Consider the following 27,768-nt stretch of genomic DNA (forward strand, 5'->3'; position numbering starts at 1 on the left):
CTTGTGTCATGTGACTCCCAGTGGGCGGGGTTTGAGTTGTTTGAGGAAGCATATTTCACGTCGTTCCAACGATGCCTTTAAGTGCTAACTTTAGCGAGTTTTGTTTTCATATTTAAAGTGTATTTTTCTGTGGAGAAATAGAGGAAGAGGCCAGCATGCTCCCTCGGGTTGTTTTTATTATTTTTTTAGCATCATGTTGCATCGGAGAGTCCAAAACGAGAAATGTGCTTCTAATAATTGGTGAGTTCACGTTTTTGTGCTCCTGGAGAAACTATAAATCATTTCTGTTATCTGGCTGGAAATTTAAAATGCTGAAATACACCCTCCTGTTGCCATTACAATTATCTGCAAAAATCTCGAGCCACCCTTTAATTCGTTATATAACAGAGATTCAATAGTTCCCGAAGTTTTTCATTGGACATTGACTGCTTGTTCACTCATTTTCAATCCACTTAAAAGTGTCAGGCTTAAAAAAAAAATATCTACAGCATTAATGATTAATGCAAGCGACATGGGGAAAAGGCTTAAGTACACCAAATTACACAAGAATTGAACTGAAAATCAGCAGTAACAGTCTCAAATCCAAATTTGAGATTGTTGGTTCAAATCATTGTTAGTATTTACAGAGAAGATCAGGAGAGAGGTACAACAGCGAGTGTCTACAGCTATCTGTAACAGTGCAGGCTCTGTCATGGTTTGGGGCTGCAGTTGGGGATCATAAAAACTGATGGACACTGAGATGGATGCAGAAAGCGTCTTACTAAAAACAGCTTTAATTTTTCAGGATGATCAAATAAAGATCAAATGCACCGACAATGCAGTGAAAGCATGCCTGGATAGAAAAACACATACTGGAGTACCATCAGTCATGGATCGGCCTCCCCAGAGACTTTATCATTATAGTGATAGGGAACAGTGCAAAAGAACAGCTTTGAATGTCCTTCAAGCCTGGAGAATGATTCCTGAAGACTGCTCAAAAAAATTACAAGAAAGCTTGCCCAAGACAGTTCAGGCTGTGTTGAAGAAATAAGATAGTCATACCAAATATTGACTTTTTGGATTGTATAAACTCTGTATATAGAAATAAGTAGAGGCATGAGATTTGCACAGTACTGAAAGTGCATGATGGAGGTTATAACTGTTTTAGGCAGTTGCTTTTATTTTGTTTATTAGTAGAACCTCTCTCCATAACATAAAATAATTAAGTTGACTAAATCCAAACAAACTAAATATGAGGCAGAAGTCGGTTTGTATGTTACAATCTTGAGCCGTTTTAACCTTCATGCAAGTAGATTTTATTATCGTACAAATATTCTATAAAGGAATATGTTTAAAGTAAAACTAATCTAAAATGATCTGTCAGAAAATGCCAAACAATTGGGAAAAAAATGAAAACTATACTCAGGGGAAAAAGAAAAATGTCAGTGTCTCTTTACATGAAGCCTGATCCACCAAGAAACACTTTTCCTACTTAAATCCTCTGCACTGAACCCCAACCTTAAACCCATCCTGTACTTCTGAGAAGAACTGCAATTGTGACTCAAAGCCAGGTTTCATTACCCTACTGACTTTGCAAAGCAGTATGTAGATGACGAAGATTTTAGAGATTATTAAAAGTGAGTTATGGGCATTTTGTTTGAGCCCCTGCATGAGTTTCTGTCTTTTCCTCCTCACAGCTGATGATGCAGGTTTCGAGACAGAGGTTTATAACAACTCTGTGGTCCACACGCCTCACCTGCGCTCTCTGGCTCAGCACAGCGTGGTGTTCAAGAACGCCTTCACATCTGTCAGCAGCTGCTCACCCAGCCGCTCCGCCGTCCTCACCGGCCTGCCACAGGTGAGACACACACACCTGTAAATGCCTCTCATTAAAGCGAGGTGAATTATTGAGGTGTGTTTCTCTTGTGGTTTCCAGCATCAGAATGGCATTTATGGACTTCATCAAGGAGTCCATCACTTTAATTCTTTTGATGAAGTACAAAGTCTGCCGCTGCTTCTCAAACAAACCAACGTACACACAGGTAGATAACAAAATGTCTATAAAAGAATCTTTCTTATTTTTTACTTTTTAAACTCACTGATTCTTTCTTCACAGGCATAATTGGAAAGAAGCACGTTGGCCCTGGATCTGTTTACCCCTTTGACTTTGCCTACACAGAGGAAAACAGCTCTGTCCTCCAGGTGGGGAGGAACATCACTCGCATTAAACTCCTGGTCCGCAAGTTTTTCCAGACTCACAAAGAGGAAGCCTTTCAACGAAAGAACGGGAAAAAAGCAGAAAAAAGTAACCGGGAGAATATAAAGAATGAAGACAGGCCATTTTTCCTTTATGTTGCCTTCCATGATACTCATCGATGTGGACACTCGCAGCCCCAATACGGAGCCTTCTGTGAGAAGTTTGGGAATGGTGAAAAGGGGATGGGTAGAATCCCTGACTGGACACCACAGTATTACACACCAGACCAAGTAAAGGTCAGAGAAATCCCAGTTTCTGCTTTAATACCTGTTTTATGTCATTATTTAACTGTTTTAAAAAGAAAAAGGCTATAAAATCAAAGCAGGCTAGTCCATTTTGCTGAAATTTCATTGCAGCAGCTGACATTGTTGTATGCATGCTCCTACTGAGATGGTAGATGGTATCATTAGGAATTTCCTGATCTCCAGATCTGGACCCGGACATCACTGAGCTCCTAGGTAGTCTGAGGTGCAACCTGGCAGCATCAGATAGCCTGAAACATAACATACCAGAGTTGTTCTATTGGATTTAGGGGCCCAGTTGGTGGTATCAGTTACTTCATCCTCCAGGAAGTGCATGCATACTCTCGCCACATGAAGCCAGGCTTTGTCGTGCAACTGGAGGAACCCAGGAACCACTGTGCCATTGTACTGTGTGTGCCGTTGCCTGGCCTGCATGGATATGCTTCCCCAGACCATCACAGAACCATCACCAAACTGGTCATGCTGAACAACATTACAGGCAGCATTATTCTCCAACTTGTCCAAACCCATTCTTGTCTGTCACATGTGCTCAGGATGAGCCTGCTCTCATTAATGAAAAGTACAGGGTGACAGTGGTGGACTTACAAATTCTGGCATTTTATAGTAAATGACAGTCAGGCTCTATGGTGCCGGGCAGTGAGCACAGGACCAACTAGAGTACACTAAGCCCTCAGTGCACCGTCATGAAGTTTGAGACATTCACACCAGTGGCCTGCTGTAGGGCTCCAGATCAATATCCCAGAGGTTGGCTTGATGCTATACTCTGGTTAAAGTGTTTCTTTAATTATTACAAAACTGTTTACTGTAGTAGTATGTTTTTGTTTTTGGATTGTGCCTAAAATGTGGCTGTGCAGATTTCTGCAAAACTGATCATTTAAACGAAATGAGTGAGTCAAGTCATTTGTTACAGGAAACTAAAGACAATAAATAAATGAAATTAAACAAAACATATACTCAGGTTTTTCTGAGAACGGTTTAAACCAGCGGTCCCCAGAGTTGAGGCCGCGAGAGTTGAGGCTCAGGTGTGAAATGTATAGTTTTCAGGGTTTTTATCGTTTTTATCGTTTACTCTGTTTTCCTGGGTCTTTTCACGTGTGTTATGAATAAATCTTCTTTTTTTCGGTACCGGTACTAGTTTTATTTTGTTGTATTTATCCATGACACCTTAAAGGCCGTTCCGTGAAAATATTGTCGGGCATAAACCGGTCCGTGGCGCAAAAAAGGTTGGGGACCGCTGGTTTAAACCATCTGACTGATTAAGTTGTGTAAAAGTTAGGACTGTTTTGGCCAGATGTCATATTTTTCACACCAAGTCAAAAGTCTGTTTAAATGTGAGAATTAGCTGTAGTTACAGTTACGTGCTTTGGGAGTGCATTAATGTTAATAAATGTGGGTTCATTCATGACGTACTCGCCTAACAATAAATTCTAAACGGAGTACTCATCGATGATGGTTTTATCACTGACTTCATATTTGACCAAACACCAGATGAAGCATTTAAGATTTGGTCTTGAGCTCATTGCTGCTTTGCATTACAGCCTGCACAGGCTGCAGTTGAAATTAAGAGAAATTTCCAAATGCCAAAATTTTCCACAGCTTTTTCTTATCTCCCAGTTTGTCTTAGTCTTTACTTTTTTTTTTTTTTTTTTTTTTATAACTTTTCACGTTACCATGATGGTTGAATTAAAGCTACAGAACTTTAACACATGATAATGCAGAATTTCCTCATCTTCTGCACTTCAGGTTCCTCCTTTTGTGCCGGATACACCTGCATCACGAGCTGACTTGGCTGCACTGTACACCACAGTGAGCCGGCTGGATCAGGGTGCGTAACGGTTTTATAACATAGAAAAAGAAGGTTGTAAAACACTAAACTACGATGCTGCGCATATCCCCTGCAGGTATCGGTTTAGTTCTTCAGGAGCTCAGAGAAGCTGGTTATGAGAACGACACTCTGATAATCTACAGCTCAGACAACGGGATCCCCTTTCCAAATGGCAGAACCAACCTGTATCACTCTGGAACGGCAGAGCCGATGCTGGTGTCCTCTCCGGAGCACAGGGAGCGATGGGGAGACACCAGCGAGGCCTACGTCAGCCTGCTGGGTAAGAAAATTGAAGATACAAGGAACGATGCAAATGGACCTTTTCTCAGTATTTTAGGCCTTAAAATTAAGCAGCTATCCATTATGAGCACTGAGTGAACTGCAGGTTAAAGTTAAATACTGATGCCACTCATTCCTAAACCTTTCTGGATTGTGAATAACAAACAATAAAAAAGTTCTAATAATTACGATCCAGTAAAGAGTGACAGAGCAGAAGAGTCGGTGTGTTGATCTGAAGCAGACACTAGATGGAGACTTAACAACAGAGCATGAAATATTGATAGAAGGAAAAATAATAGAGTAATAGACTGTACAAGTAGGGGTAGAAGTATTTTCTCAAGCTATCAACAAATACTAACAAAAATACAGAGATATGTGGCTTTCTTTTTCTTTGTTTTGACGGTGTTGTATAAATATGAGGGTATCCCTTAGTTTAAAATGTACTGTTTAAAGCTAAGGGGTCTTATATTTTGGTCTGTGTGCCTTTTTAAGAATTCCTTTAATTATTAGTAACTTAAGTTGAACATTTGTCAGTTTTTTGTTTGTTTGTTTTTACTATCTTTTCTTTTCTTTTCCTTTTTATTTTTACAGACATCACTCCCACCATCCTCGACTGGTTCTCTGTTCCTTACCCATCCTACAGCCTACCTGGCACCCCTGCCTCCCAGGTCCACCTCACTGGCCGCTCGTTACTCCCTGCTTTGGTAACTGAGCCCACCAGCTGGCACACTGTCTACTCCAGCCAGTCCCTGCATGAGGTCAGGACATCACCACCACTTTAGCTTGATGAATCATTTTTATTTCTAGCTCTAAATTTTTATTTTGGACTCTACTGTGGTAGCCTTGCTTGAGTCTCAGTTTAAAATATTCCCTTATCTAAACTGATGATGAGCTATTTTCGCTCCTCTTACTTGAAGCCAACTTTTTTCTGATTGGCTGCCCCTTACAAGCTAAAAGTTTGAACAGCAGTGGGCTGCTGTGCTTACAGCTAGAGTTGTAAGCCTGACACAACCATATAAGAATATCTGCTTTGACTGGACTCACACTGAGCCAAGAGTAGGGAACAAAAGTCTAAAACCAAGTGCTTAGAGCAGTGTGGAGCTTTTGGCTCAGAAGGATTAATTGCACGTACACTGACATCTTTATTTTAAATTCGCTGTTGCAAAAGTATTAATAAGACAGAAAATCAAGAAAAACATGACAGCACCACTTTAATGAGAGAATAAAATGTCTTTAACTAAAACTTTTGCTTTGATTTCAGGTCACCATGTACTACCCGATTCGCTCTATTCACCAGGGGCCGTACCACCTTCTGCACAACCTGCACTACCGTATGCCCTTCCCTATCGATCAAGATCTGTACGTGTCGCCCACCTTTCAGGACCTGCTGAACCGCACCACGCTGAGTCAGCCGACACACTGGTTTAAAAGCCTGGAGCAGTACTACTACAGAGCTCGCTGGGAGCTGTACGACACCAGGTCTGTAACAGCTGCTGTCGCTCGCTTTGTTAGAGCTGATCCAGAGAAGCAAACACAACCTTATTCCTGATAAGTATCAGTCCCTGCAAAGGACGGGAGTTAAAAGGTCCTCACGGAAAAGTGGATCACAATACTTGACCTTGATCAGTGGATGACAGGGGCATCCACCGATTCCAGTGAGATAAACCTAAAACAGCTGATTTAGCGATAAGGTAACAACTCTGTCTCAGAAAACAAAGAGCAGAGGTCAAAAACAGAACAAGAATCACGTGTTGAGCAAATTTTATTTGCCATGATTGTTCAGATTTTTTTTTGTGATCTATCAGTATTTAAAACTTTTTTCTTTTTTTTTTTTTTCTTTTTTCAAACACTGTTGCATTTGATGGTAAAGATTCCTGGCATGAATCTCCTGCCCTCCACCCACATATTCAACAACACAGAAAGAAACATACATGTTAGGTTAATTGGTGATTCTCAATCTGCTGTGGATGTGAAAAGGATAAAGTGCTTAAAGAGTACAGAAGAAACATGTACTGGTCAAATGCAACTCGTCTTTCGAAGCACTTTGATCGGTCACTAAAAAAATGCGACACATAAATAGCAGGCTGTTTCCATTTAAAGCTTTTTATTTCACGGTTTGTGTGTCCGTAATTTTTCACTGCAGCAGTAACAAGTGAAAAACTGAGGAGGATGTTGATAACGAGCTGTGTCGTCTTTCACACTAAAAATCAGCAGCACCGTCTTTGCTGTGACTTTTACACTGAGGTTAATCAGTTGTGAGTAGAAAACGTAGATGGTCCACTAGTTGAGTCCACCACATCTGCAGACACATCGTTCACATCTTATATCAGACCGTTAACAGACTGTTCCCTCAGTTTCTTAGAGTGTAAAGCTTTTTTTAAAGATGACATTCATAACAACGGATGAAGGTGACTGTTAGCTGAAGAGTGAACGAGCACAAACGTAATCAAGTTTCTTTTTTCTCCAATAATGAACACTATTGATAGTCTAAAACTAAAACTACACCACAGATTGGCTTTGAAAACCACGTTTAGCTTAATTTAAAACTGATTTTCAACAACCTGATTGAGTGCACAGTATAAGAACATTTAATGAATGACTTATAACACACTATAATGAAGGCATACACTTGAATAAGAACATTTTAACGGATTATTACTTGTCATAATTTATTTCACCATTCATTTCTTACTCCTCTTTCCTGCTGTGCTAATGACTGTTGACCTGAAGGTTTTAATTAATTAATAATATACCAACATAAACGCCTTATTTAAACGTAGGTATGTAGTGCACTTTAAAAAAAGTATTTGATGGTAATATTAAGCTTTTAAGAGGTAAAAAGTTGGTTTCATTCATAGGCTATGTTTAGTACTTTTAAATGTAATGTGTGGGGAAAAAACACTAGTCAGATATTATGTTAGCCAATAAAATGCTTATTATTTTCACTAGAAATGGAGGCAAAGCAACCATTCTCTTACTGGGTTTAGGGTTGTGGAGAAGCTGTAGCCTATCACATGTGTCATGGGGTGAGATTCATGTTAAACCCTGAACGGTTCAACAGTTTAACGCCAACATATTTCCCTGGAGAAATGACTAATTTTAATAAAACTAATAGAAGCTATAGTTGCTATAGTCTATAGTCATTTTAGTAAATATAACTCATTATTTTTGCATTAGATGGAGGGATTTGCAGTGAGTAATTGTGGCTTATGAGCTCAGTCTTTCTAAAATGTTTAAATATTAATAATTGCATCGCTAACGCAGGACAGACCCACTGGAAACGAAGAACCTGGTGTCAGACCCGTCCTACAGCGGCGTGCTGGAGAGCCTGAAGCAGGATCTGCAGAAGTGGCAGTGGAAGACTGGCGACTCCTGGGTCTGTGGACCAGACTATGTCCTGGAGGACAAACTGGAGCCGCACTGCAGACCACTTTACAATGGACTATGAGGGACCCCAATGGTACCTTCAGTCATCTTGACTGAAGGGACCCCAATGGTACCTTCAGTCATCTTGACTGATAAAGCTCTATGGATGAGGACATTTACTTTGTAAAATACAATATGTTTATTTTAACTTCTAATTTTGTATGTGAGTGATGCTTTTAATGCTTAAAATAAACAATTTTAGTTGCTTTAATTTGTACCGTCCGCTTTATTTTACTGCATAATTTAATCGCTCATCGTTTTTCTCCGTCTCTGTACATTTAAGGTTCATTTTCACCATTTTCATCCAGACTCTCGCCATAACCCTGAGTTATAGAAAGGCAACATATTTAGACGCCATTTAACTGTTTTTGTTATTGTTGATAGATTGATCTGGTAACTGAAGACGTGGTGGAGTTCATGACGCATGACTGGTGATGTCAGCGGATCAATCTCGAAATGGGTTCTGTTGAAATAGGACCGTTTTTCCTCTGAGCTCCACTTTGAAGTCAGACTGGTTCGTTAAATCCTTGTAGGAAGCTGTTGAAACTCGTTCACCCATCGATCGGCTCATCTTGTCATTCCTGATCTATCTGCCTTTACTTCAATTCAAGATTTTTAAGCCCTTTGCTCTGATTTTGCTTGATCGAGCTGATTTCTGTGAATGAAGTAATGAATCGTAACTTTTCACTGATGTGAAAACTCAACCAAGAAATTCTGAAAATTGGTCAGTCTGATTATTTTACATTGAGATTTAATAAATACGTGCAGTTAGGACACACACACTGTCTCATAAGCTATTACTGGGTGATTTATTAAAGGAAAAATTGGAACCCTTTACCCCTCAAGTGAGGTTATTCAGTAATTCTGTTATGCTGTGGGCGGCATTTTGCTGGCATGGTTTCACTCCACTTATTCCCTTAGATGACTGCTTCTTCCAAGATGACAAAGCTCCTCATCCAAAGGGGGCACTGACTCACTTAATAGTTTCACGAGAATGATGTGAATCATATGCTGAGACCTTCACACTTACCAATTTTGATTCTAACTGAACATTTGAGGGATTTTCAACCAACTTCTTAATTAGCATCTCAACAACCATCAACAAAACGACAAATGAGGGAATATCTTTTGGAAAGGGGAAAAAAGAAAGTCACCTGTCGCTCAAGTAGAGTTCTTTTAGGAATGAATCGGTGAAATACAAGGTGTCTTCCTTTAATTTGTCGGTATCCGGTTGTGTTTTGACTACAGTGTCAGTGTCTGTTACGGTCGACTGATGTTAATCAATTTCTCTCTGACCTCTTCAAGGGTCAGAGATTTGCTGACGTCCTATGACCCTCTAACTATCACTTACCACATACACACACACAAACACATTCCAGTGGCGCCATTAAACCATCAAGAGCGGATCAATTCGGATGTTTTTTTTCTCCTTTTGAAGATGGATCATCATCCGCCCACCTCATAGCTCTGATTTGACGAACGACCTGGGTCACGATAACGTCGCCCAGTCAGCCTATATAAGCAGCAGAAAGTTTCCTGAACACCAAGCAAAACAAACGCACCGCTGACGAGAAAAGTTCTGCGTAAAACGTGCCAAGACGGTTCCAGACATGGAAAAATCAGCCAGGTTCGCTGTGGTGTGCGTTGGAGTGTCTCTGCTCATCTCCTGCTATTCAGTTGAAGCCTGGTACAAGCAGACCACCGGTCCCAGTTACTACTCGGTTGGTCGCGCCTCAGGTTTGCTGTCCGGTATCAGGAGGTCACCGTACGTCCGGAGATCCGACTCCGAGGAGACTCTGATGGAGAGCGGAGAGACAGTCGGTAACAACGTAATCCCGGAGAGTTCCAGGCAGATCTCCATCCTCAAAAGCATGGTGAGTGCCAAAAAAGAACATACTACAAACGCTATTCTTGTTAGGAAGCGCTTTAAAACATGACCATTCAGAGTAAAACGAAGAAGGTATGCGCGTAAAGTATTGCTTTCCATTCAGCTCCCACACTGGCGATTAATTAGTGCTGAAAGTTCGAAATCTTAAAAATAAAATAAATTTAAAAAAATCAGGATGAGATTGAATTAATACTCCTGATTTATTTGTTTTTTTAATATCATAAAGACAAAAACAAACAAAGAAAACAGAAAAATCAAATGATTGGGCGCTGAAGGTCAGCTTTAATAAAGCTGCTATCGCATATTTAACTAAATCTAAACTGATTACATCCCTAACACCAGGATTAATTATTTTAGTCTGCATGATTTTATGTAATCGGTGTAAATCAGTGAAATGTAGGTTTTCAGGCTGGTTAAACAGGACTCGTCTTTTGCCTTTAAATTCTCTCATCTGTCATTTTCGCCTCATTCAGGCCATCTGCGTGAAGGACATCTCCCCAAACCTGAAGAGCTGCGAGCTGATGCGGGACGGGACGGGCACTTTCCAGTGCAAGGCGGACGTCTTCCTCACTCTGGACTCCCTGGACTGCCTGTCCGCGTGAGTCCCGACTGGACTCGTCCTCCGCAGAATCCCGGGAGCACTGCTGTGGAAACCGGAAAAAAGAAAAGTAGTAACGAGGATGCATGAGTGTGAGGGTTTGGCGACTCCCGGGAAAGACCCACAAATTGTCAAAGACGGACCGCTGCAGACTCTGAATGTTCTCTTATTTAAACCCCTCAACATTGTTCAGTTTTGCTTTTGTTGCGTAGACATGAGTGTAAAAGAAAAAACAAGAAAAACATCGGTGTGAGAGATGTTCGCTCAAGCCGTTTTCTTCCCAAATTATTTCTCATCTTTAGTGTTTGAACCCTGACATTTACCTGTGTTGCCAAACTGTATTAAATATACGAGAAGTCGACTGCAGAGCAGATTTACTGTAAAGTACTTTTATTTATTTTATCTATTAAAATGAACAAACACTGGTAACCTGCTGTGTGGTCTAACTGTGTCTTTAAATCTTCAACTGCACAGGGGACACATAAGTGGTCCAGCACGGGATTATTTGAATCTTATCCATTTGCATGATTTCCGTTGAGTTTGCAGCATAACATTTATTCTGTACTCCAGATTCAGTACAACCCATAAAGTAAGTCTCAGGACGTAACACTTAATGAACTGTAAACATAAAAAATAATTCAGAAAGAAGAAACAAAGAATGAAAAACACATTTCATACATGCGCATGAAGCATTTATATTACAGCACAGTAAAACAACTTCATCAGGCACTTGGGGGTGTTTTTCTCACCGTTTTTCGTTTTTAGTATCCATATCACACTGCATCAGTCATTACCATATCTTGTTTATTACTGGAGTCAGTAGCACAAGGGAGCCCTGGAAACAAACTCCAGCTCAGCTAATTGCAAACAAATCACATATAGGTGGTTTCATCCTGGCTGAAAAACACAAAAACAGGGTTTGTGTGTAATACTGGAACAATAATTGTCATTGGTGATGGGAAGGAAATTAACAAGTCAGACGTTTCACTTTTTAAATTCTAATAAGTTTCCCCATATCAGTGTGACTGGTAGGAATCAGAAGACAGAGGGGCTGTGCACGGATGTGGGTGTTTTTAGCTCAGGATGTCAAGTCAACAGTGTGTTTTTAAAGTGATTAAGACCTCATTAAAAACAAAAAAACAAAAACAGGCATGACGCACAGCAGAGACAAAGTGATGGATGAGCGGGAAACACATGATGGTATGCATGAGTGAATACTGCGCCACCAAAGTTACTGAACAAACCCTCACCCACGCTCCATGCTGGCCCCACGTTCACAGAGGAGGACACAAATAAATGCCACATGTATCTATATCCAGTCTTCAAACATAAAAATCAGCGTCACTTTTCATAGTTTGACTTCATATAAATCTACAGTATAAAACATTAATGCCCTTTACTTTCAATTAAAGGTTTCAAAAGTCAACATTTCGGGGACCAACACGAGCAAAGCATGAACCGAGTGGTCCTCCACTTCAATCTGCTTTGAAACAGTTTTTAGAAGCCACATGTGATCATGAAATCGAAGAGGAGCAGCAGAGCTCCTGGGGTTCTCCTCACATTAGGGAGATTAGGAATCATGTTTGCGTGACATGATCTCCATATTTCAGTATTTAAAATGTGACAAAGTTCTCACGCAGTCACAGGAGTGACACGGCCTCCAGGTTCTCTTTGATTATTGTCTCCATAACCACCTGGAAGACAATCTGGATGTTGGAGGTGTCGGTGGCCGTAGTGAAGTGGTGGTAGATGAGTTTGCTGGGCGTTTTGTTTAGTGAGATGAAGGTGGCGGCGATGAAGCGGGCGGCCGAATCCACGTCACAGTCTGCACCTGACGAAGATGAAGGGGGAGAGATCAGATGTGTTTGCAAAAACTCCCAGAGTTGCTTAGTTAATGTTGAAAAGAATGAAATTCTGAATTATGTATTTGCATTTAGGAGGAGATGTGACACCAGTGGCAACCGGCCCACTGAGGCAGTGGAAGTTTCTACTTTTCTATTACAAAAACAGCTTTACTATTCAAGTTTTCACTGACAAGAAAGTGGACATAAGACAAAACAATTGCAAATTATGTAATAAAAGGCAAAAAAGTTTGAGGTGCAGATATTTAAGCACATTTTCTGCCACTTGATTTGAATTAAAACTGATGCGGTGTGTAAGCATCATTTTACTGCCTTAGCTGCTTGTGGGTTATTTACAGTTTGGTCCATAAATTTGTTGGACAAAGACATCGTATTTGTAGTTTTGCACCTCCACCTCCACAGTGAATTTTAAATCAAATAATAAAGTGCAAACTTTCAGCTTTAGTTTTGTTACAACCGTGTTTATACTCAGTCCCTCACAGTCAGAGGTTCATAATTAATTGGACAAACTAACACGATTTGAAATATAAGGACTAGTTTTTCCATTTTAAGACAAAAAAATAAATGTCTGAACGAAGTCACGACCCATGGACATCTCCAGATGCTGCATTTTCTACCTTGAGATGCTCTGTTAGGCCTTTGATGCAGCCACCTTCAGTTTCTTTTGTGAGGCTTTCTTAAATAGATGCACAGGTTCTTATAGAGCACTTTTTTTTACTCTACTTGAGTTTTATAAAACGTGTTATTCACCCGTTCATATCAGTGTTTTCTATCTAGCATTTACATTCCAGTGAACATATCTTGGCATCCAGGTTGGAGCAGCGAGTGACTGAAGGTTAAGTGGATCGAACCACCAACCTGATTAGTAAATGACTTGGTCAGATGTGTGAAAGTTAATTTTCTTAACCATGGAAATAATCCTGTCATCGTGCACTTTACTATCTTTCAGACGTTTTTGGTGTTGCTGAGCTGCCCAGTGCATTCATTCCTATTAAAAATGATCAGGTTGTAGATTTGGTGAATCCCAAAGTTTTTTTTAGGTTTATCTCCATTTTTTAGCCAAATTATAAATTTGCACAAGATGTTATATTATACTTTTCCTTATTTTCTGTCATTGCTGTTCCACTGTAATGCCAGTGGTCATGATTTGAAATGGTGAATGTTTATTTTAATCTCATTTTAATCACGACCAGCATTTTTAAATCATTAAATTTAGGCATACATGAGTAATCCCTGTGAGGCAGAATGTTCAGACTGCTTTGAACACTCAGTTTTAAACGGTTTGCTTTTCAGTTTTTTTTGTTCTCTGTGATGTGACAGAGCGGATATCCGAGCAGCTCCACCTGCTTGATGTTCAAACCTTTTGTTTGCGAGGCGCAGCCCTTCTGAGGAAAAGCGGTTTAAAGGGAGAGGAGTTAAACAGAGGAGTTTATTTCAGCCAGAGGACGAATTCAGAGGTCAAACCAAGGTGCCGTTTATGATAAATAATGATTATTTTGAACTGTGAATCTTCTGTAGTAGGGTCTAAAAATAAAAGAAGTCGTGAGATGATTTATGAGAGAGGAAAGGAATAAAAAGCAAGTTGTAGTAACATTTTATACTAGATAAGAATAAATACTGGGATGAAGTAGAAAGATCTTTTTTAATAACTGTGCCGTTTGGATATTTTCTTAATTCAAGAGAAAACTACGTGGTCACAGGCTTTAAATTAAAGTTGTGGCCACATTGATTGACAGGTGTACCCACACAGGGCAGCTGGAGCAGACAGCTGTCCACCAAGCCTCCTCCCAACCATATCTGACTAACCTAACTGGACCTCTCATCTGTGTTTGTGCTGTTGGTACTTTTTCAAGCAATAAATGGCATTATCTGACAAATAACAGCTTGAAGTTTGTGCTTCAGTTTTAATAAGTGAAATTCTAGTGTTTCATTAGTCTGTTACTAAGCACTAATTAGCAGATTTGTGTGTCTGTGCGCTGCAGCTTGCTTCAAAATTGGACTTAATAACAGCACTTGAATAAATGCACTTAGTCCATTTCCACGACTGATACTAACCAAGCAGAGAAGCTAAACTAGAAAATAATGAATCAACAGTCCAGCCATCCAACTTCTGTCAGCTCCAAGCAAACAAAAACACAGCCTACACACATAAAAATGCCGGGAGCCGCTGTATTACTCATCATCACATCTGAGGTCAGTGTGAAATAGACTCTTGCTCTGCAGGCTGACCCCAATCCCAAGTGTTTTAGCATTTTTATTGACATTTGCATGCGAGCAGAGGGGACACGGCCCCTGTTGAGCCCACTGAGACACGAGAAGTGAAATGTTGAGCAGATGCAGAAATCCCCCCAAAATATCACAGTTTGCAGCAGGCTAAGAGCTCATCATTCATTGTACGCGTTTAAATCCCCTAGGTGAAGCTGGACTAAATTTATGCTTTTATGACAGCAAATATCTATATTTGTAAAACGTGTGAGCTTCATTTAACTCTTGATAGTTTAAAAAGTTTTGACATAGTATTGATGATTTTTAAACACTAAAACCTGGCAGCTCAGTGTTGGCCAAACAGATAAATACCAACATTATTTTTTTTATTATAATAAACACATATGATAGCGAGCATCTAAAGACAAATTCAGGCCGTGATGCATCTGCTGTTTTTCATGATGGTATTCAATGTTTGGGTAGTTACCGTAAATTGTGCAGTACTTTCTATGCAGCTCTAAATGCACTGTGCTTTCAGACAGCACTGCAAGATGGTGAACTTACTGTCTACTGAGTGATTCTGGACACAGCCATGGACTTTTGCATGCTATTATGCTGACCGTGGTAATAACATTCCTAATGAATATCAATCCTACCTTTAAATTGCGGTAAATACAACCGCAGATGTCGCCCAGAGTGCAAGATCTTGTCTTGAAAAAGGTCTATCTTGTTCATGAATAAAATCTGCAAAGAGAGAAAAACAATGAGCTGAGAGAAGGAGTTCATAACAAGAGGAAAATCAGTGTGAAAGAACAACTGAGAAAGATCACGTTTGCAACTAAAACTCTGCAGTAACTGTGGAAAAACATGAAATCCACTGGAATAAATCACAAATATTCACATTAAATGCAAAAATCAATCGCTGTGTTGACACAAACATCGTGTGTTGATGGTGGATCAATGGCTTCGCTCACATCAGTGTTCAGTAATCTGTCGCGCACTTTCCTGCAGTCGAGTTCCACAACCTCAGCGACTCCTTTCGTAAATCTGTCTCTTTGTTTACTTCCTCAACCCGACTACAACTAAACTACACCGCTACTTTTGGCTTTGTAGTGTACCAATTAAAACTCAGACCAGGTTTTCTCTTTCTAGCCTGTCTGATCACAAAAAAAACAAGGACTAGTTTTTTCCAATAATAACAACAGAGGGGAAAGGTTGTGCACATTTTCAATGAACAAGAAATGGAGCGACACCTAGGTGTGCAATTATCACTGACCAGCCACAGTGAAAAGTTAATTGAGGTGGAGGTTACAAATTTCCCTCCCACACACACACACAAAAAAAGGGTATCATTAAACACTTTTGTTTAATGAGCCTGTTGGCCATGTTAACATGCAGGTCCACACACACAACCCTGCACATAAACACGTCACACAAAGATACTTAATTGCCTATTTGGCTCTAATGAAGCCTTAAATACGTTTTTTTTAATAGCGTAAAAATGAATAACCTACTAGGAGAGGATTTGGTGCAATACAGAAACAATCACATGAAGAGATTTTCTATAATACACACACAACTTAAAACTTTAAGTTAAATAAAGCAAAAAAAGCCCTTTGTTTTCTCAGAGATTGGAGTTTCCTGTTTCCAAAGGTTAATCAAAAGTGTTAAAAAGAGGTCGCAGCCTTTGCATCACTGTATTCTAAGTGGACCGCAAACTCAAGTTAGGTGGAATAAACTAAACAAGTTCATTACACGGTTGTTTTACTGTGATCGTCAACCAGAAATGGGAATGGAAAAAACAGAGAGCCAAAGATCATCCTAATTACAACTCGCCGTTTAATTGCAAGTGACAGCGCGCTGAGAGACAAAAGGCAGAGACAGCGATCCGTGTGCGGAAACAACATTTACCAGACACATTAGCTTTATGCTCGTCTCGTGGTGTCATAGGGAACAATCGGAGAGCGACAAAGATTTAACTAATTTCTCCTCGATTCATCGGCGAGCTCCGCCCGCCTGAGCCGAGCTGTCAAACTGAACCGAGGTTCCCACCTTTTCTGGACGGGTCCTTTTTGTTTTTTGACTTTAAAACAAAGGCAAAGTCTCTCTCCCGTCTCACAGAAAGACATGTTTAACATTTTCTTTTCCATCGCTTTACGCTGTAACCTTGTAAAAATATAATAAAGTGGTTTCCAACATAAGGCTCGGAGCAACATGGTGTTACAGGAGGGTTAACAAGATAGGAAGGAGTATATTACATTAGACACTCAAGGACATCTTTTTCTGTTTGTATTTATTTGTCAGGGACTTTGTACAAGAACATCACTCTCCCAAGAGAAGAGATGCATTTTATCAGATTTAGCTACTAGCTAATTTCCATCTGCAGTCCCCGAGCAAGTCAAACAGGAATAAAATACACAAAAAGCAAACAAGACCTATAAAAATGTAACTGAGATTCCCGGCCTAACAAACTGAAACACGGCAGCTGATATAGAATCACAAAACAAACCCAAGTCTGATAAAAATAACAACCATCAAGAACCATCAAACTTATATAGCATTAATTTTTAAAAGGAACTTAAACATTAAACAACTATTAAGAGATTCATGTTCACAGGACGTTTACTACTTTCTTTTGTGGCGCATTGAGAGAAAGCACAACTTCTCGTAGGAGCTTTAGACTCCCCTCGAGCTGCTCCGAGCTCTGTCCTTAAATGTTTTAGGACAAAAAAACAGTCTTTAAAATGAGATGCATACCTGAATATAGAGGTAAATTCCCAGAACTTGAAATGTTATATTGACTACGAGTGTTATAAAGACGAAACTGCAACAGTTTGCTATGTAGGACTTGATTTTTAAAGGATTGGTTATAATGTTGCAACACGAGCAGCAGTTTCCTTCAAATTCCTTTCAAACTTGCAGAAAAGTAGCTTTGTTATGTTTTCATAACTTGCACTTCTTCTTTTGTGTTTTTAAAAGCCAAGTGAAGGAGATAAAATAATAAATATTTGACTTCTTCAACGTTGTCTATTTTATGATGATGAAAAAAAAAGTTTGGAAATGGTTTCTGCTGGTATTTTGTTATAAAGTGTGTTGTTATCAACTTCATCAATATTCAGCTGAAGATTTGACTTAGTTGAAACCTTTTCTGTAACATGAGACAGCTTCCTAGCCACTTGCTCAGCACTGCTCCCACTCCCACGGGAATCACAGTATCACATCTGCATTCATTCATCAGATTTTACTTATTAAACTCTTTATTGTATTACAATTAAATTTTGATCTATTGAGCACTTCACTTTAAAAAGAAAAAAAGTCATCTGAGCCCCTTCTTTTGTGTATTTCTTTCCCTCTTTGATCCATTTTATCTTGTGTTAATATATCAGTTTCATTGAGGAAAGTTGTTTTTCATGTAATTTGCCAGCTTCTGGGCTAAATAAAGTATCTCATCTTACTTCATGTGGATAGTAGCTTACCCTCTCTAGCACCTGAGCCACAGCTGCCTGATAAAATGAGACTGAAATGTAACACCAATAGCGGTCACACTGAAATATCTCAGCAGATATTGCCATTACGTTTTCCTGATGGATCCGATCATTTTTTGTGATCCCTTCAACTTTTCCCCTTAAGCCAAAAACTGTTGGGAGCTACTGTCAGTCCTCGTTGAGAGAACTGAATTTGTTTTGTACAAATTACCAGTCTGATAAGATGATAATGAATAAAACTAGCCCACATAAGCACAGAATCATCACTTATGCAGTTTCACAACATATTTCTGATTTAAAAAAGTGAACAATTATAAAGCCAGTCTATGAATAAAACACGTCTCCTTCCTATGATGACGCTCTGTGGACTCACATCTACCCTCCTGAGGTCAAAGATGAGTTTCTCACCATGGATGTGCTGCGGAAGAAGATATTATTGCAGATGGAGGAGAAGAGCTTCATGCTCTCTTGAAGACGATTCTGCAGAGAGAAGATATTACAACCATCAAACAGCTGCAGAGAGAACAGCAGACACACTTTCACTTTAAACTCTGTCTTTAATAGTAGTCTGACCTAAAAAAGAAATCAATAAATGAATAAATTAAAAAAAAAAAAAGAGTTCTACGTTCGGTCACTTAACAAAACAAACATTTGTGAATGAGTGATTCTGTGCATGCTGTACCACAGAAGGCTCTTCCACCAGGGTCATGTCGTATCCGCTGAGCGATACCACGAATAGCACCGCCCTGACGTCCTCGAAACAGCCAATCCACTTCCTCCGCTCTGTTCTTTGACCTCCAACATCGTACATCCTACACACAGATGAAAGGAGGGAACGAGACAGTTTAAACATCTAAAGAGAGATGCACAGCAGTCTGGAGCGCTACTGGGTTGGTAGTTACTTGCTGATGAATATAATAAACACACGTCATTCTGTGAGATCCCAGAAAGTCACTATCAGTAATGAGGAGCCACCTTCACCTCACTGTTTTTGAGAAAAATAAAAGGAATTTAGCAATTTAGAATATTCTTAAATTAACCCTGTGATGTCTCACAACATGCCATAATATCTGCATTGAAAGTCTTTGTTTCAGTAGAACACATTTTTCACAAAATCTATCATGACATAGAAGATAATGACATAACTATAGGTCTGTGCTTCTGATTCGGCAGATCAACACACTTAATCAGGAGTGCTCAAGGGGCTAAACACACATTACAAACAGTGATTATTCACCCAAACGTTGTATTACCTTTACTGTAAGCAACATATTATTATTACAGTTAGCATAAAATTTATAATCCAGATCTCTTGTCTGTCATTTTACCAAAACGATAGAAATCCTGCTCATTTTCATTCAAGTATTTATAGACCACATGTCTGTGTTTGCGATTAAGTGTATGATCTGAGATTGTGCCGTCAGCGTGTTCATGACCTCCCATATGGATGATGAAGCCTGCTGAAGTGCCTCAGGATGCCTCTCATCAATGACAGATTGTATTGGTTTTGGATAAGGTCATATTTTTGAAAAATGCTATTTACACTTACACACACACAAACAAGGAGCCTCGTGCCGCACGTCTCTGCAGACCCCCCCCCCTTACTTTTTCAGTTTTTCCAGAGACAATCACACCGTGGCACACAAAACGCGTAAAGGTCAATGTTCTCCAGAAAGATGATAGAAAGAAAAACACAACAGGAATAAGAGCCGAGGAACACAGAGAGCACCACAGATCAGTTTCTGCCACTTCACCCATTTTTCAAAGCCAGATGTGCCACCTTCCTTTGAGCATCTGTTGAGTTAGTGCAGCTCTTTATTAAGAGGGGAAATGAACATGTGGAGACACAGACACACAGGGGAAACAAACAGGAAAGACTGCAACATAAAGATGAGATTTATGCTGGAAATTTTCAGTGGAATTGTTTCCAGACACAGGAGCTGTCATTGAAGCTAAAGTTCATTATACAAACCTACTAATAAGCCACGTGCATAATGACACCTGTATTACAAATCAATGTAATAACGTAGGATTTCTGATGTGCACACATACTGAGTTTAACTGTTAGTTTCCAAATTATATTGAATGTAGTTAGCATCCAGTGGATTGCGTTCCAGCAGAGTGACGTTTTTAGCTAATTACTACTACTAGCATGTTGATGGTTTGTCAGTTAAATGTGCAACCACGGTAATATTTCCTCATTAGCGCTAAAATTAAAACACAGCAGAGGTTTATGGTAGTCATAATTTGGCAGGTACTTGTTCTTGAACAGAAGTATAAACCAAATTACGGATGAGGACAAAATTGCTAGCGCCCCTAAAAAGAGAGCAAAGGATTTTCAGCATAGCATTTCTAAACATGCTAGTTTTCTTCAGGAAGCAAAAATATATTCTATTTGCACTTAACAGATTTTTAACCCCCTAAAAAACTGACATTTTTAATTAGCCCTAGCACAAACCACTGCTGTGTGATGATGCCTTTCACTTTTAATACTTAAAGCTTGTGAAATCAAGTTAAAACTGAGCATAATCTTCCAATTTACACACAGCGCAAAAACCTCAGCAAGGGTTTGAACTTTCACTTTTTTCCAAAGTTTAGACTTGAGAAAAAACATTGTTGATGCTCACAAACCAGAGTTATCACAGCGTTTCCAAGGGTCAATAACCAGACCAAGAGGTATCATCAAGTACTTCAAGAGGGCCATACAGTATAGAACAAGCCTGGCAGAGGTAGGAAGCAAAAGATTAAGAAATTAGTGAGATGTGTGCCTAGACCGCAGAACAACTGCCGAGACACTAGTGAATAATTTAACCAAGACAGGAATTGTAGTCTCAAAGAAGACAATCACTGGAACCCTGCACAGGAATGGACTGTGCAATGAAATCTCATTTAAAATCTGTTGGCTGAACTGAGGACCAAGATCCATGCCAGAAGACCATAAAATTTAGAGGATCTTGAGGGATCTGACAAAGAAGAATGTGCTGGGATTATTCAGGAGATGTGTGTTAGACCTACAACAAATGACTGTCGGCTGTTATCCAGGAAAAAGAATACACTATAGCCTCAGCAGGGCTAATAACTTTGGAAAAATCTAAAATAATGCAAGCATCCAAAATAAAACTCAGATATTTGGAAAGGCGGTGAAAAATCCCTTCATCTGTCTGGAAAATTAAATGACATTTCCATAGGCTAATAAATCTGTCAAGATACACAAAAGCCCAGCTTAACCAAAACAACATCGCTGACATATTCTGAGTAAAACGCTCAGGCTTCAAACTGCTCAAAATTATTCTTTTTTCTAGTCAGGGCTCTGGATGATGTCACTGAGAGCCTCTATCATTTATTATGTTGCTGTAACAGTTACTCCACCGAGATCTGTAAGCGCTTTACTTAAAATGATATTTACAGTGCTAAAATACAATTATAGTTGTCATCCATGAACTTACGGTTTATAAAAAAAAAATGATAAAATAAAGCCCATAATCCATCTTATATTAAGAATGTAACTTACAGTTATTTACTTGCTAACTAAATACTAAATAAAATGTGTTTTTGATGCATTTCTATTTCTGCATGTTTGTTTTCTTGTTTTTTTTATGGCAGGTGGTCTCTAAAAGTTTGCACATTGAAATGTGCCTATTAGAGCCTCTCAGTAGATCAGTGGTTCTCAGTAAGTTTTATCAATTTTACGTGACATACCACCTTCAGCACCAGTGCTCAATAAAAAGCTGGAGGGTGCAATTTGAGTTAAATGGACCAAGGAAATATTCATCTGTCAGCCACAGCATTAAAACCATCTGTTTAACACCGTGTGTGTCCTCCTTGCGCCAGTAAAAACAGCTCTGACCCATCAGGACACAGACACCTGTGCTGATAAAAACCAGTACACTGGCAGCGAAACCTTTGGGTACCATGAGGTACATTGTTTGGCTGTTGCAGTGGCAGCAACAGTGTTTAGGTGTGTGGTACATCCACGTGAATATCAGGACAGCTGCCATTATTTTTTAATGCCGTGGCTCATCGGTGTATGCTGTAGCATTTAGTTTGATGGAAAGCTCCTTGCGTGGCTCTACTGCGTTTGTAATATTCTCAAAATGAAAAGTGATGAAACTCCCAGCATCCAAACGCCGACCTCGCCTGCATAAAGAAACATTTCTTTCTATAAGACATCTCTGTTTATGTCATCCTTCCCTCCTCTCACCCCTCCCCCTGCTTCTGCCCCTTGATGTTCACCCTCATCTGCAGTGTTGTAATTGTAATTACCAGAGCAGTTGATGTTAATGATCCAGGAAAAGACTCAGAACCTTATTACACAAAGAGGTCAAAGTTCAAACAGGACCTCTGTATGCTAACTAGGCTGTGTCTGGGCGTAAAATTGCGAGACTGCACACACACACACACACACACACACACACACGCACACGCGCACACACACACACCATCAAAAGTGTCTGAATAAGGATTCAACAGAAGTGCAGTGCTGTTAGTTTATTATATGTTTTTGAGGTATGTAATACAAGTTGCATGTTTTACGTGTAAAAGATGGCTTCTCCTTCTGAACTGCCTCAGTGCTTCATGGCATTTGTTTCATATCCATGATCTGAAGCTCTTCTTCTACCCCAAACATGCTCTATTAGACCGGCATCCGGGTGCACCGTGGTTATAAACGTAAGAAAAAAAATACTCAGGTAGGCTGTAGTGTTAAAATGATGCTCAGTTGGTACTAAAGGACCCAAAATGCGCCAAGAAAATGTACAAGACACCGTTAGACCATCACCTCTTGCCTGGGCTGTTCACAAGTGTTATCATGTTAGGTGTGGTCTGCTACTGCTGTAGCCCACCTGCTTCAAAGGGTGACATACTGTTTGAACTTTGGCTTTTCTGCATTGCTTGGTTTTAACAAGTGGCTACTGTTACTCTCTTTTCAGGTTGTGGCAGTTTACCCACTCACCTTTGACATGGGTAAACTTTGACAAGTGATTTTACTCCAAGAGAAAAATCACTGGATATTTTTTCCCCACAGTCTCTGTAAACCATAGAGATGATTGTTTGGGAAAATCCCAGCAGATCAGCAGTTTCTGAAATACCCCACCAGTCTGTGTGGCACCAACCACCATGCCACATTTAAAGTCACTTAAATCACCTTTCTTCCAGATTCTGATGCTCAGTTTGAACTTTGGCGGCATCTACATGCTTAAATGAGCCGAGCAGATATTTGTATTAATGGAAATTAAAGCAGGTGTAATAAAAGGGGGTTGACTGTTATTCATCAAATCTGTACACTAATAAAAATTCAAAAACAATATATAGTTTTAAAAGTTGTTCTACATAGTAGATTAACTATTCTGTCTTTATACTAACATAAGCTAGTTGCTGTTTGGCCCCACACACACACACACGGTCTCAATCCTCTCATTAAAGTCTTAGCAATGTTAGCGTGCAAATTTCATAAAACGGTAAACTGTTCTTTTGAATTATTTGTTTTGAATCCAAGAACACCAAAAGCTCACACTTGGAACATTTTCAACTTAATAAAGTGTAATCCTGTGTGCCTCAGGTGTCTCCTGTTACATATTTCAACTAATTAAAGAAACTCATCTAGCGCTCTGCAGCTTTTTCAGAAATCAAGACAGTCAAATGTGATTTGAAATAACTAAACAAAAGTGGGTCAAAAGTGGGTCAATAAGGTCTACTACAGCTGTGGGAAGTGTGGTGGAGGAAGGCAGGCAGACTTATTTTCGTACAGACTTCCGGCACACCACTGTAGTGTGAGATCAGTAAAAGATATTGAATTATTTAAAAAAAAAAAAAAATGCAGTTAAAACATTACTTTTCCCAAATAAGTAAAGTGCCTCATTGCACACCATTCCAAGCAAATGTTATTATACTGTTGTATCTTACAATTAATTTTAATTTTCTTTCATTCTGACTTTTTCCTTTTAGTTCAGTTTCGTTTCCAGAGTGAGTTTTCTTATTTCACTTTACTTCTTATTGTTTGAAATTGTTTTAGTTTAGTCTTAATTAGTGTCAGTCTTTGTTTGGGAGGTATATCAGAGGCATGATAGGTATTACAATAAAAACGGAGCACTCAGTCTTGTAGACATCCAGAGTCCCATTAATGCCTCATCAAACCAAACAGATACTAAAACTAAAGATATTTCCTCAATATTTTTTTATTGTACTGTAGCTCCTTTTCACAAAGGTCAGTTCGTTAGTTTTGCTTTTTCATGTCTATTTTTAGTTTTCCATTTAGTTTTATTTAAGTACAATAACCCCAAATCCACATTTTCACCTTCGTGCTTTATAAACTCCAGGATTTATCCAGCTGCTTCTGTCACATAATCAATAAACCAGTAACCCAGTCCCAATGAGAGCATCGAAAATGTTTTACAGGTGCTTCGGATCGTGAGCAGTCATTCTGGTATATCCGGTCTTAGATTCCTGTCCAAAGAAGTCAGTTTAGGGAAAGCTGTTATTGTTGTAGTTCAGAGGTCCATCTCTCTATCCATCCATCCCTTCTCGTCTGCTATTCCAGGGGTCAAAAAAACCAAAGCAACCGAAAGCTATTTTTATGTAATTCTTGAAAGAAAATACTACCTGGAGCTCCAAAGCATATGAGTCTAAAGTGGGCTTTTTTTTTTTTTTTTTTTTTTAAATGGTATTTATTACATGTTTGTGGTGTGCAACTTAATTTTTTTAAATTTTTTTAATATCTGCTGCTATAAAACAATGTCTAAACTTTAGGATAATAAATGTCTCATCCTGATACAACCTATTCCATATATAAATCATCCTGTTAAAGAAAACAAAATCCACCAGTGGATCAAGTATACCTGTAAGCCAGTAGTGTTGGTAATGAAATCACATTAAATTCTTGAACACTTAAATTCTTGTTCCAATCTATGTGAACTATAAAGATGAGCCATTTGTATCTGTACATCCATGCGAGGTTCTGCAAAAGTAACAGGACTTTTATAGCCAGTAAAGATGAACAAAGAAGCACATGTGGCTCTGAAGACAGAGGTCCCTGGTCTGATCTAATCTTTCTATTGTTTAAGGCCAATGCATGTTGTTCTCTTTCACTTGCTTTGAGAGGTCATTCAACTATATGTTGTGTTCACACAGAAAATGTTTATACTAGGAATCTTTTTTTCTACACAACAGATGAATAAATAATAAAGTAATAGCCTAAAAACCCTGTAATTCCTAAATCTTTCCTCCAATCTGGATGGAAATAGCACTCAAATAAACCTAAAAGTCTGTGCTTTACCTCATATTACTCATATACTTTAAACTGTTTTTGTAAACTCATAGAAGCTTCATTTTTAAACTTTAATTTGTGACTTAAAATCTGATGATTTAGTACCTTATAAAATGCACTAAATGAGTCAGAATGAAAACAGACACAGGCCTAATAGCACTTACAGTGAGACCTAAAGTGATTCTTAAATAATAGAGGGAAGGAGTACAGGGCGCAGATGTGGCCACTGATGAGAAACCTTATGAACGAACAAGCGAGACAATCATTGAAGAGAGGGAGACGGTTTCGCATTGTGTTAGCTCTGAGTGCGGCCCGAATGGCGACAAAACGACACCAAAAACTCGCCTCTGTAATAACACCACTTTCTGAAATATCAGCAGGTTACTAACACAAATGCTGGGAAGTAATATTTTAAATGTGAAATCAAAAGTCTTTGTTTAACAGTAGGTTAAAAAAACTGCACACTTCCTATGTCTGAAAGCAAAAACTCACCCTTTCTCCCCTACCATCTACTTCTCCAAATCCCTGTAATACCCATTTTATGGCCAAGTATGAAATAATTACATTAACTTATGCTAAGCTCTTCATCAACCCTCTGGGTTTAATCTTTTCAAGTCACAGAAGGAAATCCACACACACTAATGGTGCAGAGTGTCAATTAACTAAAGCCAATTATTTATCTTCTCCAGAATTCAGATTAGAAAGAGGCTGCGTGAGATGCTGGGCTCCTTCCTGCAGCACCACCTGGGACTCCGCTCCCCCAGCTCTGATCTGACACCGTCACTTGGTGGTGACGTCAGCTTCTTAGTGTTTCACAAAAAAAGAAAAAGAAAAAAAAAAAAAAGGCCCAGACAGATTTTTTTTTTTTTTTTTTTTTTTTTTTTAAAATCAGAAACTGAGCAACTAAATGACGCAATTAATAAGACTGTGAGGGAAAGGTAGCATTTATCACCACAGAACAAAAGATTCGGGCACGATCAAAGGATCTCAATGCAGTGAAATGTTTCCTGAGTTTAAAAAAAAAAAAAAAAAAAAAAAAAAAAAAAAAAAAAAAACCCCACAACAACTTACTTTTGTCAAATCAAGTCAAACATGTCACGTCTGCGGCATCCAGAGACATAGTAGAAGCATTTAAATGTCACGCCAATATCCCAGATGGCAGCCGTGTGCTGACAAACTGACTTTCTCTACGATGTTTATATGCTAAACAGAGATCTATGAAGCGCTGAGGGTAATGTGTTTTATTATTATAATTCCATATGAGATGTAACGTCAAACTGAGATGAAGGACCGGTTGATATTGTGGTGGGAAAAAGGGGGAGGGAGCGCTCCTTTGGTGGATATTACTGACAAAGGTGGAAAATAATCTGATTTTCTGGAATATGATGACAGACACAAACCCACACACACAGAAAGAATGCGAACTGTGTTGCCCGTACCATAAAAGTCACACCGGTAAATGGAACCGCAAAACCAACTATTAAATGTTATGGTCTGTAGAGGTCAGTTGCTAAAGTTCAATAAGAACTTACTGCTCTGGAGTAAATCATTTCATCCCAACTCTGACATTTTTTTTCCCCACCAAGTCAGGATTATGTTTCATTCATTTCTACAAGAAAATGACTTTGATGGTAAATTTTACATAAGAAACAACTGTGTTAGCTTTGCTATCTCCATAACGGCCTGGACATGACAACAGACACAACATAAATTTAACATTCATTGCCTGATTTGAGATTTGCATGATTTTTAGCTACACAAACAGCAGGATTTAATATACAGACCAGAATCATACTAGATATTACCTCTAAAAGTAAAGTAAAATTAGCGGCTATTGGGGATATTATTTAAAGACAAATTAATTTTCAGGAAAAACACCTACAGCAGTCACCAACCTTTTTTTGCATCACGGACCGGTTTATGTCCATCAATTTTTTCAAGGACCGGCCTTTAAGGTGTCGCGGATAAATACAACAAAATAAAATGATACGACAAAACCTGTGGTATTTTGTAAATATAATAATAAATGTGAATTAACTGTGTAACTTTATTAATAGCGTCCTCCTGAAATGCGCCAACAACATTGAGAGTAACATCCTCCTCTCTGCCCCTTAATGCTCTCTGGTCGCTATGGTAACAGGTAAATATTTCTTTCAAAATAAGACACAACTACAACACGGGAAAAGACCCAGAGTCAACCGAGTTAACGATAAAAAAACCCTGAAAACCATTAATTTCACGCCCCAAGCCTCAACTCTCGTGGCCTGTTACCAAAAGACTCACGTGGCCTGGGGGCTGCAGACCGCTAACCTATGTCACCCAACTTGAAATCTCCAGTAGAGTGAAAAATAAAGTCACTACATAGGTGTAAAAACTGCAGTTCCTGGAGCAACCACTAGAGGCTGTTTAATTCAGAAGTAAAACACAGAAGTAAACTTGT

At 39.1% G+C, this 27,768-nt stretch overlaps 3 protein-coding genes across 5 annotated transcripts in view; 2 read left to right on the forward strand and 1 right to left on the reverse strand.

The window, feature by feature from the left end:
* The first annotated feature begins 3 nt into the window (after positions 1–3).
* Positions 4–8,240, forward strand: sgsh (N-sulfoglucosamine sulfohydrolase (sulfamidase)). 2 transcript variants are annotated; one of them, XM_040004465.1, is made up of 10 exons: positions 4–240; positions 1,677–1,837; positions 1,916–2,021; positions 2,096–2,472; positions 4,243–4,324; positions 4,401–4,604; positions 5,195–5,361; positions 5,865–6,082; positions 7,868–8,063; positions 8,100–8,240. In XM_040004465.1, the coding sequence occupies exons 1-9, from the start codon at positions 156–158 to the stop codon at positions 8,049–8,051; spliced, it is 1,584 nt and encodes a 527-aa protein (XP_039860399.1). In that variant the 5' UTR covers positions 4–155; the 3' UTR covers positions 8,052–8,063; positions 8,100–8,240. The 2 variants fall into 2 exon arrangements, with proteins under 2 accessions (XP_039860399.1, XP_039860397.1); XM_040004463.1 differs by having other exon boundaries at positions 7,868–8,052; positions 8,089–8,240.
* A 1,065-nt stretch (positions 8,241–9,305) lies between these two features.
* npb (neuropeptide B) lies at positions 9,306–10,765 on the forward strand. The gene is made up of 2 exons (XM_040004470.1): positions 9,306–9,903; positions 10,391–10,765. The coding sequence occupies exons 1-2, from the start codon at positions 9,640–9,642 to the stop codon at positions 10,517–10,519; spliced, it is 393 nt and encodes a 130-aa protein (XP_039860404.1). The 5' UTR covers positions 9,306–9,639; the 3' UTR covers positions 10,520–10,765.
* Positions 10,766–11,049: 284 nt separating this feature from the next.
* Positions 11,050–27,768, reverse strand: part of gnav1 (guanine nucleotide binding protein (G protein) alpha v1) — a 35,583-nt gene continuing 18,864 nt past the window's right edge. For both annotated transcript variants that reach the window (XM_040004468.1, XM_040004469.1), the window contains 4 exons: positions 18,750–18,879; positions 18,476–18,547; positions 15,239–15,326; positions 11,050–12,346 (listed from right to left, as the gene is read on the reverse strand). In XM_040004468.1, coding sequence (XP_039860402.1) covers positions 12,156–12,346; positions 15,239–15,326; positions 18,476–18,547; positions 18,750–18,879 — 481 coding nt within the window. In that variant the 3' untranslated portion in view covers positions 11,050–12,155. The remainder of the gene's footprint in view (positions 12,347–15,238; positions 15,327–18,475; positions 18,548–18,749; positions 18,880–27,768) is intronic.

This window comes from Simochromis diagramma, unplaced genomic scaffold (genome assembly GCF_900408965.1).
Source record: "Simochromis diagramma unplaced genomic scaffold, fSimDia1.1 OVJJ01000487.1, whole genome shotgun sequence".
NCBI lineage: Eukaryota > Metazoa > Chordata > Actinopteri > Cichliformes > Cichlidae > Simochromis > Simochromis diagramma.